Source organism: Taudactylus pleione, unplaced genomic scaffold, assembly GCF_031769625.1.
Source record: "Taudactylus pleione unplaced genomic scaffold, aTauple2 ptg000571l, whole genome shotgun sequence".
NCBI lineage: Eukaryota > Metazoa > Chordata > Amphibia > Anura > Myobatrachidae > Taudactylus > Taudactylus pleione.
In genome coordinates, this window is record NW_028284973.1 from 5901093 (window position 1) to 5916626 (window position 15534).

The window sequence follows — 15534 nt, forward strand, 5'->3', positions numbered from 1 at the left end:
TGCAGGGGTGCTTCGGGTTGAAGGTCCAGTACCGAATAAAATGATTTTTAGACCGTGTTAATGGCTGCCAATCACATATATGTGGATAAAATAAGCGCAGACCTCTCAAACACCCCATAACTGAACCTAAGGGTGATATATAAGCACAATATACTTCATTTAATTTTTGCTGAATTTCTCAATAAGAAACTTTTGGCCTAGAGGTGTCTTAAAAAAAAATGCTGATACTCTAGGGCGTCGTGATTCAAAAAAGTTTGGGAACCTCTGCAATACAGTGAAACTGCATATAATGTACTGTCTCTCAATAAGCCTTCCTCCCCCCTAGTGGTATAACTGTGGGAGTCCCCCTGCAGATCAGGAAACACTCCGTAGACCGGCCTTCCTAGCCTGGATGCAGTAACAGATAGACATCTCCTGACCTGTGCAGTCCATGGGCATAGGGCACTCACATGAACAGGGGGCAGGGGAAGGTTACTGGGAGAATATAGCTTGCAGGTGGATATCTCCTATTATGGGAGCTCATATGTCCCTGCATACATGGAGAATGTTTTGGTAGCATTATATGAGCTCTGGGACAAACAAGGGATTTAGGCACTTGCTGGTCAGCATTTATCATGTGATATTTGTATTTCGCAGCATTTCAGCCCATTGGGCGTTACCACTGTGTAAGTCATTCCTAGCACATAATGAGCCACTTGTTACATAGCAGCTGACGGGTCAGAAAGCGGAGAAGAATGATTACTATGCACTAAGAGAGCAGCGGAAACACTGGGTGACTCTCATAGATAACACGCCACCCACATTCCAATAATTATCTGACCGACGCTGCAGGCTACAGCAAGAACATCCTAAATCCAAGTTAGTTATTATTAATCATATTATTCTCATTGAAGATAATCTTTACAATCTGGGGCTCATTCAGCAGTGCATGACGTGTTGTCCCCGTTTTTTCCAAGTGGCAAGGCCAGGATCTGCCTCTACGGACGCAGAATCCTGGCTTCGTATGCCGGTCAGCCTGAACGGCTGCGGCTTACTCAGCTGACCGACATCCAGTGCCGGCCCTAGCCCAAATTTTTTGGTAAGCGAGTATATTTTTTGGCACCCCCAGGCATATTGTTGCACGTGCCCAAACAAATTAAGGGGTCGTGGTTTCATGGAAAAAGCCATAACCATGAGACACACCCCTTTCCCGTCACTCTGGGGACAGTCCTTTCCACTATATATGCACCTTAATGCAGTTCCCTCAGTAGTGCCCCTTATACAGTACCCCCAGTATGCAATGCCCCCCAGGAGTGGTCCCCCTTATGCAGTCCCCCAGTAGTGCCCCTTATATAGTGCCCCCAGTAGTCCCCCCTGTAGTGGTCCCCCCTATACAGTGCCCCCAATAGTAAGCCCCTCATATACATAGTGCCCCCAGTAGTAGTCCTCCTATGCAGTGCCCCCCGTAGTGGTACCCCCTATGCAGTGCCCCTTGTGCCCCCAGTAGTAAGCCCCTTATATAACTCCATGAATGACGTCTCTCCCATTACCCACTGCGGGAGTCGGAAGATGGAGCTCATGAGTGAGCTCCAGCCCGGCTCCAGCAGTGGGCGCAGCAGCCAATGAGAGTCTGACAGACTCTCATTGGCTACTAATTAAAACAAACACACAGCTGCCAGCGCCTGTGTGGTTGTCACTGTGTAGTGCTGACCAAACACCGTCCGGTCAGCACTACACGCGCAGTGCAGCTGTGTCACAGAGACGGTGTCTGCCCGTGGGCCCACATGGTCGCAGCTGAGGCGCTCTCCACTATGTGGCGCCCTACTCAGCTGCGTACCATGCGTAGAACCGGCCCTGCCGACATCATGACCTAAGGTCGCAATGGTGATCCTAGTCTGCGACCTCGGTCGCAGCGCTGGGATCGCAGATGCAGCAGGAGGCGTCAGACACCTCTGGCTGCATTTGCATTTTTGCAAGGACGGTATTGTACAGCTGCTTGTGTGCGACTTTGCAATTCCGTCCACTGCTGAATCAGCCCCTCGATACATTAATAAAGGGGTGTCAGGCAATTTGCTTTGTCTGTCCACCTGCTGCCCCCATCCTGGGTAATCCTAGTCCATCTGCAGCTTGCTGAGAACTACAAGTCCCATCACACACATCTGGTATCTAAAAAAATAATAATAATAATAATAATAATAGAAATGGAGGTCAGCGCTGGGACAAAGCATTGACTTTCCAGGCATAGAGATGCTGCGCCACGTTGTACCCTAAAGATGGCATCATCACATTATGCCAGCATAGAAAAAACTGTAGGGCTTAAAGTTTACCCAACTACTTCTTCTTCTGGCCTTAAATGGGTTCAGCTAGCAATGACATGCCTGTAACCTTAGTTGGCAATGATGGTGGAGACTTGGGGCCGGATTCAAAAAGCCGCGGTTTGGCAAAAATGTCTCACTTGCGCAATCTATTCACACAAAAATGTGTATCGTCCAATTCAATTGTCGAAGTTTTACCAAGTGCTAATCCTCCATAGACAAAGACGGCAAACTGTTTTCACCATCTCAGAGCAGGTGAAAAGTTGTGCGCAATCCCTATTTTTGGCTTAAAATGTGGGGAATTGCTTCAGAACCTTTTGGACCCCCCTAATGACAATTTAGGCACAAATAATTCTTTAATTAGATTCATTTGCCCAATAATGACATGTAATTTTTGGGGAGAAAAAAATAAAAAAGTAATGGAAAATGGGTTTAAAGTAGTGGGTCAGGTATTTTGGGGTTCTGTATGGATGGGACATGTGTTTTAAACATTGCAGGTAGCTGCACCCAGTGTAGTTTTAAAAATGCACTTTTTGACTCAAAAATATACTTGCACCCGTTTTAATATACCCCCCAAATTAACGGCAGCGTTTATTTTGTCCAAAAACAAATACGTTTTTATCATTTTTCCGCAAATATGCATAGAACAGTCATTTGACACAATTTAAGAATCCCAAATACTTTTATTAGGGCCACTAATACACTTCTAAGTTGATTACCTAGGTCAAGTACCTATTTTAAGGGGTACAGACAGATTTCCCCAGTAACTCACTAGTAACTCCAAGAATAGTTTTCATGCGAATGCATTTTCGTGTCTCTTGTAATTGGATAGTGTGGAAACCGGGAGCGCGCATAGGCAAAAGACGCGGAAATATCGCACCAAAACACGCGAATTGTGCGTACAGTTCTCCGATGTTAAGTTTTCGCGTCTAATTGATATCCCCCCTTAATCTGATCTTTTTAGCGCTAGAATTGCCCCACCACAGTTTTGTTGCACCTCAATACACGTTTAAGAAAATAAAATTAGAAATACAAAACAATCGTCATTTGACGTGTCCAATGCTAAAGACTGCCATTGAATTAAACTAAAACCTATTTTTATATCATATATGTACAGTACATGCGCAGCGACAGCTGAACACCTTGGGGCTCATTCACTACCTTTGCATCTAGCTGTGAAATACGGTGGCTGTACTTTAGTGTGAATTCCCCACCCATCCCTACTACATGATGCAATCTAAGTAAACGTCCCTGCGCATACAGAAAGCTTATAGAGATTTGTTTATGGAAGTTGGTTGGTTAGGGTGCGCTTCGTGGTGGAGTCGGGTAAGGGGATGTGTGGTTGGGAACGTCTGGGGTGGGGGGAGGAGGGATGGGAGCTGGTGCTGCAATATGCGAGTAGGGGTACCTGGTCCTACTATAGGTTGGCTATATATGGAAAGGTTGACGTGCGCTCCTGGATATTGTGTAGGGGGTGGGAGGGGATGGGGAGAGGGAAATGGTGGGGGGAGGGCTGAGCAGGTGCGAATGACAACAGAATGCTGGGTGACTGGGTATAGGTGATATATTTATTACATTCGTGTTTAATTGTGTGGACACAAGTTCCTTCCTTTGTCTGGAGGCACAGTGCTCCTCGGGAATTTGTTGTCTCTGGATAGTTCGTGGGGGCATGTGCTGCCTGATGGGGGCGATCAGGTGCAATCCACAGTATGGGGGGTGGGTGGACCCTTTGAGGGGGCTCCTTACCATGCGGTCCTTACTACTGCATGTACCCCTGCTGGACCTATGGTCTACAGTCTTGGGAACTGGGATGCTCTATTGTTGGTGGTTGGGGGGAGTGTCCCCAGTGTCGGCGTCCCGCACTGTTAAGGAGAGGTGGTTGATACCTAGCAGGAGGGGCTCGATTTCTGTGGCAGGGAGCGGCTTCCTCAAAGTCCAGTTGGGGACATATGTTCAGTTGGGCTGACGTGCCCGTGGGTGCAGGGCAGGGGTGACCCGCTGGCTAAATGCATTCGCCCTGTGTAGGTGCGAGACAGTGGCGCGTGCCACGACGGTAGTTGTGGCGTAATGGGTGGCAGCTGTGTGTGGCGAACTCGACCCAGCGCTGGTTGGGGAGTTGCACGCGCTGATGCTGCACCAAAGAATACTTACCTCTGAACTCTTCAACTTTGTTCCACGCATCACCCGACCTGCCCGCACTTCACCAGCAGCACCCAGAATTACGTGTGGGTCCCTCACACCCGTGAGCAGCAGCAGCAGCGGCATACTCCTACGGACACCGGCACCTCTCACACACAGCTGCACCCCTGCCAGCGTGCAACCCACGCAGCCGTGCCAGCATCAGCGCGTGCAACTCCCCAACCAACTCCACCACAATACACACTGACTGCCCAACCCTCCCCCCACCATTCCCCCCCCTACACAATACCCAGGAGCGCACGTCAACCTTTCCATATATAGATTTGTTTATGTTTTAGTTCATCTGTTATCATTAGCTCCATAAAACAAATAGTGTGACAATAACTACTGTGAAATCCCTCTCACCACAGAGCTCCTAGAGTTGCTCATTAGCTAAGATACATATAATAAGAGACATAAGGAGTAGAATTACATGAGATAACCGCAGTGCCCAGTGTCAGTGATCAGCTACACAGGGTCACTATCTGCCTGAGTGAGGAATCTGCTATCTGTTGCACCTTTGTCTCTTCCCCTTTCCAGTCACCAGGCAAAGGGTTTAGCTGCTGGTTACTATGATTACAACATGGAGCATATTCCCCCAGAAATCCATGTACTGTCAGCGGTTCCTCTTTTCTGCCTCCCTGCCCATAATGTGCCCAATCACACCCTGATATCGCAGCTAAAATAGGACAGATGTTTTAGTGTGCCTGGACTGTAAACGACAGAGATCCTTCAGGATTATTTAGAGAAGCAGCATATTCTGTTCCGCATTACAATTGGGAACAACACAGTGATAAAACGCGGCTGGGCAATAATAGACAGACAGAAAGGTAAGAGGGCCCTGCTCGAAATCTTACAAACGTACCGGATGTCTCAGAGGTTACAGGTGGAAGAGCACTAGCAGACGCCGGTAGCCTGTGTGTGCGCAACGGGTCATCCTGCAAATGTACAATTTGCTGTCTTACGGGGCACATCCACCAGCAGACTGTGAAAACACTCCACGATTAGGACATTGTAATCATGCAGTCTGTGCTGTGCCTGCACTGAACGATCAGTCGTTCTGTGCAGCCGCCCTCCCTCATCACCGAACATGGCCAATCTGTCGTTATCGGCAGATTGACCAGCATGTTCAGGGGATGATCGATGTCAAAAACGACCAGCGGGAGCAGGCATTGCTGGTCGTTTTTGACATTAAGCTGCCCAATTAACAAACGATTGAACGATAACAATGTTATCGTTCAATCGCTCTGTTTAATCGGGTAGTGGATACCCGCCTTTAGAGGCGGCAGAGACCTGGCTGGCGGTGCAGGTGGAGGATGTGCAGCAAGTTCTTTGGGGAGTGGTCAGTTGGAGTCCTAACGACTAGCTGTTCTCTATTATACCAATCTACACTCCATATACAGTATACATGTGTGCACTATACAATACACGGCCTATGGAGGTTCCCCAGGTGGGCACCACACTGGGCTAGGGATAGGGGGTGTAAAGGCAGGCACTAAACCAGACCAAAGTCCTCCTGAGCCCGCATACAACAGACCTCTCCGAAAGGGGATGTTCTGCGCCAACACAAGTGGGCAAGGCATCGACTCATAAATCCAACAGGTAAATGACATTTCCCAAAAGTCTCCGCTCCTTTGAAATTGGTATGTTTCAATGTTTCAATATTTATTTATGTATTACAAGGCTCAGTACCGGGAAGTTTGCATATTGCTTCTCATTGTTCTCCTATCCCACCAAAGTAATACAGGGGGCTGTAAAGAGTGCTTAGAGTCCAGCTGGGCCTACATCATACATGACGTCATGTATGGAGTCACATAGGTTCCAGGCTCAGAAGAACTCCAAAATAACTTTGTTGCTGTGACAAAGTCAGCTATGGATGTTACAGGTTGTACCCGGTGAGGATGATGGGATTTGCTTAAAATAGGAATTGTATGGTAAGGAGGGCGGAAATGCTGGCAAAAAGTCGCTGGAGGGGATTCGGCATAGACCAGGAAAGGGCAAGTAAATGGCGCACGTGTGTGTGATGGACTACGGTATAAAACGGTAATACGTGCAGCCGGGACACCGCGATGTTCTGGTGTCACATCGATCAGAATTTAAATTCCCCACCCCCGAGTGTTTAAAGGAACAGAATACATTATTTCAGTGGACCCCTCTCTCCTCCACCAGCAGTGGCCAGGTGCCTGTATCCGTCCTGATTTGGCTGCCTGTCATTGCTGGCACTGGCAATGAGCAATTCTCCAGGCATAAGAGCCTGGTGATGACATGTACAAAGGCTGAACTACATTGTTGTCAACGCAGCTGATTGGTCGGTGACTGATAATCAGCTGATTTCATACCTTTAACTTCTGCCTGAATAAGGTTCCGCCACCATTGCCAATGCGGGAAGAGGAGGTTGGGAGAAGCACCGGAAATGCAGGGAACAGGTGTCAGACCCATAAAGGGGCAGGTGGAGGACAGGTTTTAATTATTTTCTCAGAACACATATTCCACAACTCCCCGTCAATCTATTCTCACCTCTGGGGATGCGTCCTGTACCCTGACACGTGGCACAAGTCACACTGTCCTTCCCGGTAAACTCCACGTATGGAAAGTGGGACACATCGCCATTCCTGCCCTCCTCGTGAGCGTCCGAGCTGACCAGGGCACTCGTGTCATCTGACGGCAGGCAGGTCTCTTTCAGCCCGTCCTTCTGCTGCTGCATGTGGGAGTAGGACTTCCCCATAACCATTACTACAAGGAAACAGAAAGGGACCATAATAGAAAACAAGAAGCCTTCAATGTTACCACCACCACCACGGATTTTACTGTGGTCCCGACACCTACAAGCGGGGCGGCTGTGTTTTTTTAAATATCGGTGACTATTTTGTTAGAAGCATAGAAGTAAACCAGAGTGCTTTAGGGGGAGATTTATCAAGGCTTGGAGGGAGATAAAGTATCAACCAATCAGCTCCTGGCATTTTTCAAACACAGCCTGTAACATGCCAGTTAGAAGCTGATTGGTTGGCACTTCATCTCTCTCCAAGCTTAGATAAGTCTCCCCCTTAGACTTGTGCATTTGAAACACTTCACATTTTGTCTATAGTCGGTTCCCTAATATGTGATCGGTGACTCCATAGCTTCCAGCCAAACGGTCCGCACACGTTACTTGAACAGATATATTTACGGCTATGTGAATACCCCTAAAGGGGTCTAATGCCAACTAGACAGCCAGCGGTGACATCAATGACTGAATGGGATGCTAAATTAATGTAAGTAAGCTTCACCGTGGCGCTTTGCTACAATATACAGAAGTAGCATATTAAATAGCTCTTATCATGTAATATAACAGCTTCTGTTACAGGGAGGATTCAGGGCACAGAAAAAGTCCCAGTGGCAAACGCAGGATTTGTAGAGAAGGGGGTTCCAAATGCCTGATTTTAGAGCGTATGCGGCCAGTCCATGAAGAGGGCATAATTAGCAGTTAACCAGCTTTCATATGCGTCATACAAAGTGTATGGTGTGTCATAATTCCAGCATATACAGGACCAGCGATCACAGTAAGCCATAAGATGCAGCAGTAGGACCATCCTTCCTGAGCTGAATGTTTTTATTTCAGATGTGAACATTGGAGCTAGTCCGGGAGTCTGGGGAAGCAGCAGGAGAACTTAGCACTGCCCTGGACATATATGTACATCAGGGGTCTTCAACCCGTGGCCCGCGGAGCCGTTCCCCGCTGATGGTTACTGTAGTGCAGACAGCAGTGAGTGCAGTCTGCACTAAACACAGAAACAAGCACGTCGCCACCAGTGTTTGCTTTTGCAGCCAGCCAATGAGAGTCAGACAGACTCTCATTGGCTGCTGTGCCCACTGCAGGAGCCGGGCTGGAGCTCACTCATGAGCTCCATCTTCCAGCTCCCGCAGTGGGCGATGGGAGAGACTACTACTGGGGGCACTATATAAGGGGCTCTGCATAGGGGGATCACCACTGGGGGCACTGTATAAGAGGCACTGCATAGGGGGGGGCTACTACTGGGGGCACTGCATGGGGGGGCTACTACTGGGGGCGCTATATAAGGGGCTCTGCATAGGGGGATCACCACTGGGGGCACTGTATAAGAGGCACTACTGAGGGCACTGCATAGGGGATAGGGGGGACTACTACTGGGGGCTTTGCATAGGGGGGGGGGGAAACTACTATTGGGGGCACTATATAAGGGGCACTGCATAGGGGGATCACTACTGGGGTACTGCAGAGGGGGGCAGTTATGGGACATAATTAAAATTGGAGAAGGGGGCAGTTGTGGGTCATAATTGTGTGAGGAGGGAGCAGAGTCCAAATACCGCAGTATAGCTTAGTGGCCCTCGGCTTCGTCAAATTTTTTAATGTGGCCCACACTGCCTTAAAGGTTGAAGACCCCTGATATACATATTGGTCTTGTTATGCACTGGATAGTGTATTATTTTATGGTATTAGTATAATTAACCCTATTGATGGTATATAGCAGTGCACCGCTAACAGTGCATGTTTTCCAGATCTCCTAGTTGGTGCACAGGTGTATTTATTAATGGCTGACACATGCTAAAAGGTGGTGCTAAGCAAAGAGAGACACAACAGGCAGGAAAGAGGAACTGCACGGCTTGTGACTGGTGCAGGGTGCTAGAATGAACACTAGACAAGTACAAAGGGGACACTTATGACATTAGTTTGTGCGCTATAGATAAAAAGCAGAAAGCATTTAAATGAGGCAGGCTGACCTCATATGGGGGGTACTGGCGGGACGGCGGGGCAAAATTTAAGTAGGATAAGTATTGCTCAAGGCAGGATCATTAAAACAAGGCCCTTGTCCAAAGTCAGGTTATTGGTTGCTGGCATAGAACAAGTGCTTAATGCTATCCAGGGGACATTTTTAAAAAACACATGTCGGTGAATTCTTTATAAAAGCAAGTTGTTGTTTTTCCATTATATCTCGGCTGCATTCCTACTGTCCACTGGGGTGGGAGCCGACGTGAATTATTACACACACTCTCTGGAAGAGCTGTGTTATATTTGGCGGTTTTTCCAGGATAATAAATATATACAGCATATACCTACAGCCAGGGAACGTGTATTTGGCAAATACAGCAGCTGAGCTTATACTAATAATGTGCACACGGGAAACCGCAGAGCTGGCGACTCTCTCGCAATAGATGTCAGCGGCTGCCAGTAAGAATAGGCGCCAGTTATGGGGTAAAGTAACCAGTTATCTCCCCGTACAGAGGAAGTAACAGGCTCAGTCCTTTAAGTTGTAGCATCTGTTACAAACCAATAAATGATGCATTTATATATACATGAAACGATCATAGCAATATTTTACACTATAAATCATCATTTGAAAGAAAATACAAAGCCACAATGTTATGTTTTAGTTTATTTTTGAGGGGGAGGGTGGATGTTGTGACTGACGCAGTTTTCATGGAATGAGCCCAGAGCATTTTTTTTATGCAACCACCTGAATAATGATACACTGCATAATACATTGATAAAAACATTATTATTTTTTTTCCTTTTATGGAAGCAGGCAGACGATAGCCCGATGTTTGAGAGGTTTAAACTAAACAGCAACATAGCAAAATGCTGCCGATATATTACATAACATTTATGGGAATGATATTTGTAGCGCTGCGATCAGATGTATATAAATAAACGCACAGCGCTATCGCAGCACAACTTACAAATCCTTTGATTCTTATGAAGGAAGAGATGGCCGGCAGGATAGTCGGGATTTCAGGAGAACTAGCTGTGCTGATGGGTCGTACATGTACTGTGCAGCCACACACGGGAGCACACAGCAATGTAAGATGGATAAATAGCACTGGTGCACATGGGACTTAATGCTGATCAGACAATCACCGCCATATGTGCCCTATTCATCTACCACTCAGGATACACCTTTATCTTATCTGTGCTTACACCCTGTTTTGTTCGAACTATCTACAGCCCCACAGTCCCCATGCAGGCGCAGGAGACCGCTCCACAGTCCCCATGCAGGCGCAGGAGACCGCCCCACAGTCCCCATGCAGGCGCAGGAGACCGCCCCACAGTCCCCATGCAGGCGCAGGAGACCGCCCCACAGTCCCCATGCAGGCGCAGGAGACCGCCCCACAGTCCCCATGCAGGAGACAGCCTCCCAGTCCCCAATACAGGCGCAGGAGACCGCCCCACAGTCCCCATGCAGGAGACAGCCTCCCAGTCCCCAATACAGGCGCAGGAGACCGCCCCACAGTCCCCATGCAGGAGACAGCCTCCCAGTCCCCCAAGCAGGCGCAGGAGACAGCCTCCCCAATACAGGCGCAGGAGACAGCCTTCCTATAGACACAAGACACAGCCTCACATCAGATGCTGACAGAAGGAAAGTTTAAATCAGGAAAGTACAAAACTAACATGATGTCAAAATTCTTAGGAGTCATCTGGTCACTGAGCCCCCAATGATACCCCTGGAAATAACCCAAATCAGTAGATTATCGGGCACATGGCTTCCTGGGTCTTATCCGGCTGTACAGCAAGAAATACAATAGGCACACTGGCTGTGAGCACTGATGTCTATGGCAGGGGTATGGCCCTCTAGCATGTTGTGAAACTACACATCCCAGCATACTTTCCCACAGTTTTAGCATGCCCTGACAGCCAAACTGTGGCAGGGCATGCTGGGATGTGTAGTTCCACAACAGCTGGAGACTATGGTCTATCTATGGTGTGCTGAGACTTGTAGTTCCACATCAGCCAGAGAGCTACAAGTTGTGTGGTGGGGGAGGGAAGCCCTGCATCAGCTGAGCCCAACCATAAGCTTAATGATCATACTAATAACGGGTGTCTATGACCAGCTGTACATGATGAGAGACAGACACCTGCTGGGAGTGATACAATGTAACAATGAGCTGAGGCTGGATACTCACAATGTCTGTGCAGCTCCCAGTCTCTCCTCCGTGTGCTGCCTGGCTGTGTTGTGTTGTGTTGTGTTGTGCACCAGATCAGGCCTCTGACGTCACGAAGTACGGGGAGACGCCTGGGACAAACTTACCCTCACTGCAGCCTAGCCCTATGTGTGTGTGACTCACAGGCAGCTGTCTGGGATTATAGTGCAAGATGCACTATGTGAAAGTTCAGTATGGCTCAACCCTCCATAAATTAAAGATATAAAAGCTTGATGTTTAATCTCAGAAATAGATAACACAAATATATATATATATATATATATATATATTACAGCAATTCTGATTATTATTATCATTTATTTATGTGGCGCCACATGTTTACCGCAGCGCCATACATAAACAAATAAGTGGCCAGTGGCTTAAGCTGGGTACACACGTAAAGATTTCTGTCCAACCATCCAACTAGTTGATTGGTTGGAATGAAAAATATGAGATATGGTAAGAACTTACCTTTGTTATCTCTATTTCTACGAAGTCCATAGGGTTCCACAGGATACCTTGGGGTATAGGTGATGACGTCAGGCATCGGGCACCATAGAGTTAAGTTTTCAGCCTCCCAGGATGCACTAGGGTCCCCCTCCTATACCCCGCCCCCGAGCCAAGGCATCTCAGTTACGTACCAAGCCATAGGCTGGAGGAGGAGAAGGAAGAGAGAGAAAAAAGATCTGGACATACACACAAGAATCACATTCTCACCAGAGGGAGACGGAAAAACCGGTGACCAGAGTGAAGCCCATCTGCAGCACAGGTGCGACAGGGCGGGAGTCCTGTGGAACCCTATGGACTTAGTAGAAATAGAGATAACAAAGGTAAGTTCTTACCATATCTCATATTTTCTATATCAGGGTCCATAGGGTATCCACAGGATACCTTGGGGATGTCCCAAAGCAGTATCCTTTAAGGGTGGGGACGCTCCTGTGCTGAAAGGAAAATCTTCTGCCCGAAGGAAGCATCCTGAGAGGCAAAGGTGTCAAACGCGTAATACCTCACAAAGGTATGGACAGAGGACCACGTGGCAGCCTTGCAGATCTGGACTGCAGAGGCACCACGTCGAGCTGCCCACGAAGGACCCACAGACCTAGTGGAATGAGCCCTCACAGAGGATGGAACCGGAAGGTCTTCATGAAGATAAGCTTCAGAAATTGCCATACGAATCCAACCTGCCAAAGTTTGCTTTGAAGCAGGCCAACCCTTTTTACGGAAGCCATAGAGGACAAACAAGGCGTCCGACTTCCTAAACGAAGAAGTGCAGTCAACATAAATCCTTAAGGCCCGCACAACATCCAAAGTGGCCTCACCCACCGAAAGGTCAGGTGAGTTGAAAGCCGGCACAATGATTTCCTCGTTGATGTGGAAACTCGAAACAACTCTGGGAAGGAATCCAGGACGAGTGCGCAGCACTGCCCTGTTCCTATGAAAAATCAGAAAAGGGGGTCTACAAGAGAGAGCCCCTAAGTCAGAAACACGTCTGGCCGAAGCAATGGCCAGAAGGAAAATTGTTTTAGCTGTCAGCCATTTAAGGTCCACTGAGCCCAAAAGTTCAAACGGCAGTCCCTGGAGAGCCCTCAGGACCACAGCTAAATCCCAAGGCGCCACCGGTGGAACAAAAGGTGGCTGAATTCGGAGAACACCTTGCATAAAGGTGCGCATATCAGGGATTGCAGCAATCCTACGATGGAACCAGATGGACAGGGCAGACACCTGCACCTTCAGAGATGCAATGCGAAGCCCATGGTCCAGTCCCACCTGTAGGAAAGCTAACACTCTAGACAGATGGAACTCCCGAGGAGCATAACCTCTCGGTCGACACCACTGGAAGAACGTATGCCACACACGATGGTATATCCTCGCAGAAGATGGTTTCCGAGCCCTTAGCATAGTTTGCACTACAGAGCTGGAAAACCCCCTGGACCTTAACATGGCTGTCTCAACAGCCACGCCGTCAAAGACAGCCGAGTCAGGTCCGGGTGAAGACAAGGATTCGGGACACCTCTACGAGAGCCGCCCGACTTCGGGTTCCTCCTTGCCGATTTATGTAGGCCACGGTGGTGGCGTTGTCCGACTGGACCTGCACGGGGTGACCTTGGGGAACCCGATGTGCCTGCTGGAGAGCATTGAAAACCGAGCGGAGCTCCAAGATGTTTATTGGAAGCTCTGTTTCCACCTGGGTCCACCTGCCCTGGAACAAGTGTGGACCCGTGACTGCTCCCCAGCCCCGAAGGCTGGCATCCATTGTCAATAGGACCCAATTCGCCACCCAGAATGGACGACCCTTGTTGACATGGGTCGTCTGCAACCACCAGGCTAGGGACAGGCGAACCTCCGGAGTGAGCACCATCGTCTGGGACTTTAGACTCTGAGGCAGTCCATTCCATTTGGACAGGATCAATTGCTGCAGAGGTCTGGAGTGAAACTGGGCATATTTCACCATGTCGAATACTGACACCATGGAGCCCAGTAACCTCATCGCCGAGTGCAGAGACACACGGCGACTCTGCAGACAACTGCGCACCGTCAACTGCAAGGCCGAGATCTTTTCCCCCGTCACAAAGATCCTTTGCTGTCTGGAGTCCAATAAGGCTCCGAGGTATAGAATCCTCTGAGACGGGACCAGGGTGGACTTCTGCCAGTTTATTAACCAGCCGTGCCGTTGCAGTACCGCAATTGTCAGATCCAAATGGCGTAGAAGGAGCTCTGGAGATCCTGCTACCAACAGAAGGTCGTCTAGGTACAGCAACATGCGGACTCCCTGCAGCCGCAGGGAAGCCGCCATGACCGCCATAACCTTGGTGAAAACACGTGGTCGCCAGGCCAAAAGGTAACGCCCGGAACTGGTAGTGATCATTGCGGATTGCAAACCTGAGGAACTGTTGATGGCGTAAAAGAATAGGGACATGCAGGTAAGCGTCCTGTATGTCCAGCGACACCATGTAATCCCCAGGTTCCAGCGCCAGAATGATGGACCGTAGGGTCTCCATCGGAAACCTCGGCACCCGCAAGGACTTGTTAAGTGCTTTGAGGTTGAGGATCGGACGGTACGACCCATTGGGTTTCTGCACCAAAAACAGATTGGAATAGAAACCCTGGCCCCTCTGGGAGAATGGAACAGGCACTATAGCTCCAGCCTGGAGCATAGTGTGCAAAACCTTCCGCAGTTCCGTGGCTTTGTCCCGGTCTGATGGAAGACCCGTGGTGAAGAATCGGAATGTGGGCCTGTGTCCAAAGGAAAGGGCGTACCCGTGAGAAACCACCTCGTGAACCCAATTGTCTGTCGTAGTCACCGACCAACACTGGGCGAACTGCAACAGGCGGCCTCCCACTCTGGGATCCCCCAAAGGGAGGCCCGGACCGTCAGGCCGCAGGCTTGTCATCCGACTTAGGGGCCGGATGTCTGGTACTCCAGGCCTGTTTCCGGGGCTTGGCCGATTTTTGGGGGGCCAGCCTGTCGGGGAAAAGACTATGCTTTAGGCCTACCTTGGGCCCTGTAAGCCCGAAAGGACGACGTACCCGAACTGGAAGGAACTGCAGCAGACGGGAGACAGGCAGATTTGGCTGCCGCCACCGTGGCTACAATTTTGTCCAGATCCGGACCACATAGGACTTCTCCATTAAAAGGCAAAGCTTCTAAGCCCTTTTTGGAATCAGCGTCCGCCTTCAAAGATCGCAACCATAAGGTGCGACGAGCAGCTACAGCTGCCGAAGAAATCCGAGAAGTCATGGTACTGATATCCAAGGCTGCCTCATTGATGTAAGTGGCCGAGTCCCGGAGATTGCCTACCAACTCAGTCTGTTCAGCCGAACAGTCGGAGTCCAAAGACGCCTCCAAACTATCCGCCCAGCGCTCCATAGCTCTGGCTACCCAACAAATGGCCATAGCTGGCCTGGCTGCCCCCCCCACGTGAGGGAGTAAATGGACTTTAGGCAGATCTGCAACTTACGATCCGTAGCATCCTTCAAGGAGGACATGGAGGACATGTCCAACGTGGCACTTCGGACCAGGCGTGTCACATGAGAATCTACCTGTGAAGGGGATTCCCACTTGGAAAAATAATTGTCCACAAACGGGTAAGCCACCGCCAAGCATCTCTGAGGCTGATACCGTTTACCG

At 49.1% G+C, this 15534-nt stretch overlaps 1 protein-coding gene across 1 annotated transcript in view; it reads right to left on the reverse strand.

Annotated features, from left to right (window-relative positions):
* The window catches only part of TMEM106B (transmembrane protein 106B), a 34887-nt gene extending 23401 nt beyond the window's left edge, over positions 1-11486 (reverse strand). Inside the window, exons 1-2 of the mRNA XM_088453106.1 lie at positions 11388-11486; positions 6990-7205 (exon numbers count right to left, since the gene is read on the reverse strand). Of these exons, the coding sequence (XP_088309232.1) occupies positions 6990-7203 (214 nt within the window). The 5' untranslated portion in view covers positions 7204-7205; positions 11388-11486. The remainder of the gene's footprint in view (positions 1-6989; positions 7206-11387) is intronic.
* Between the last annotated feature and the right edge of the window lie 4048 nt (positions 11487-15534).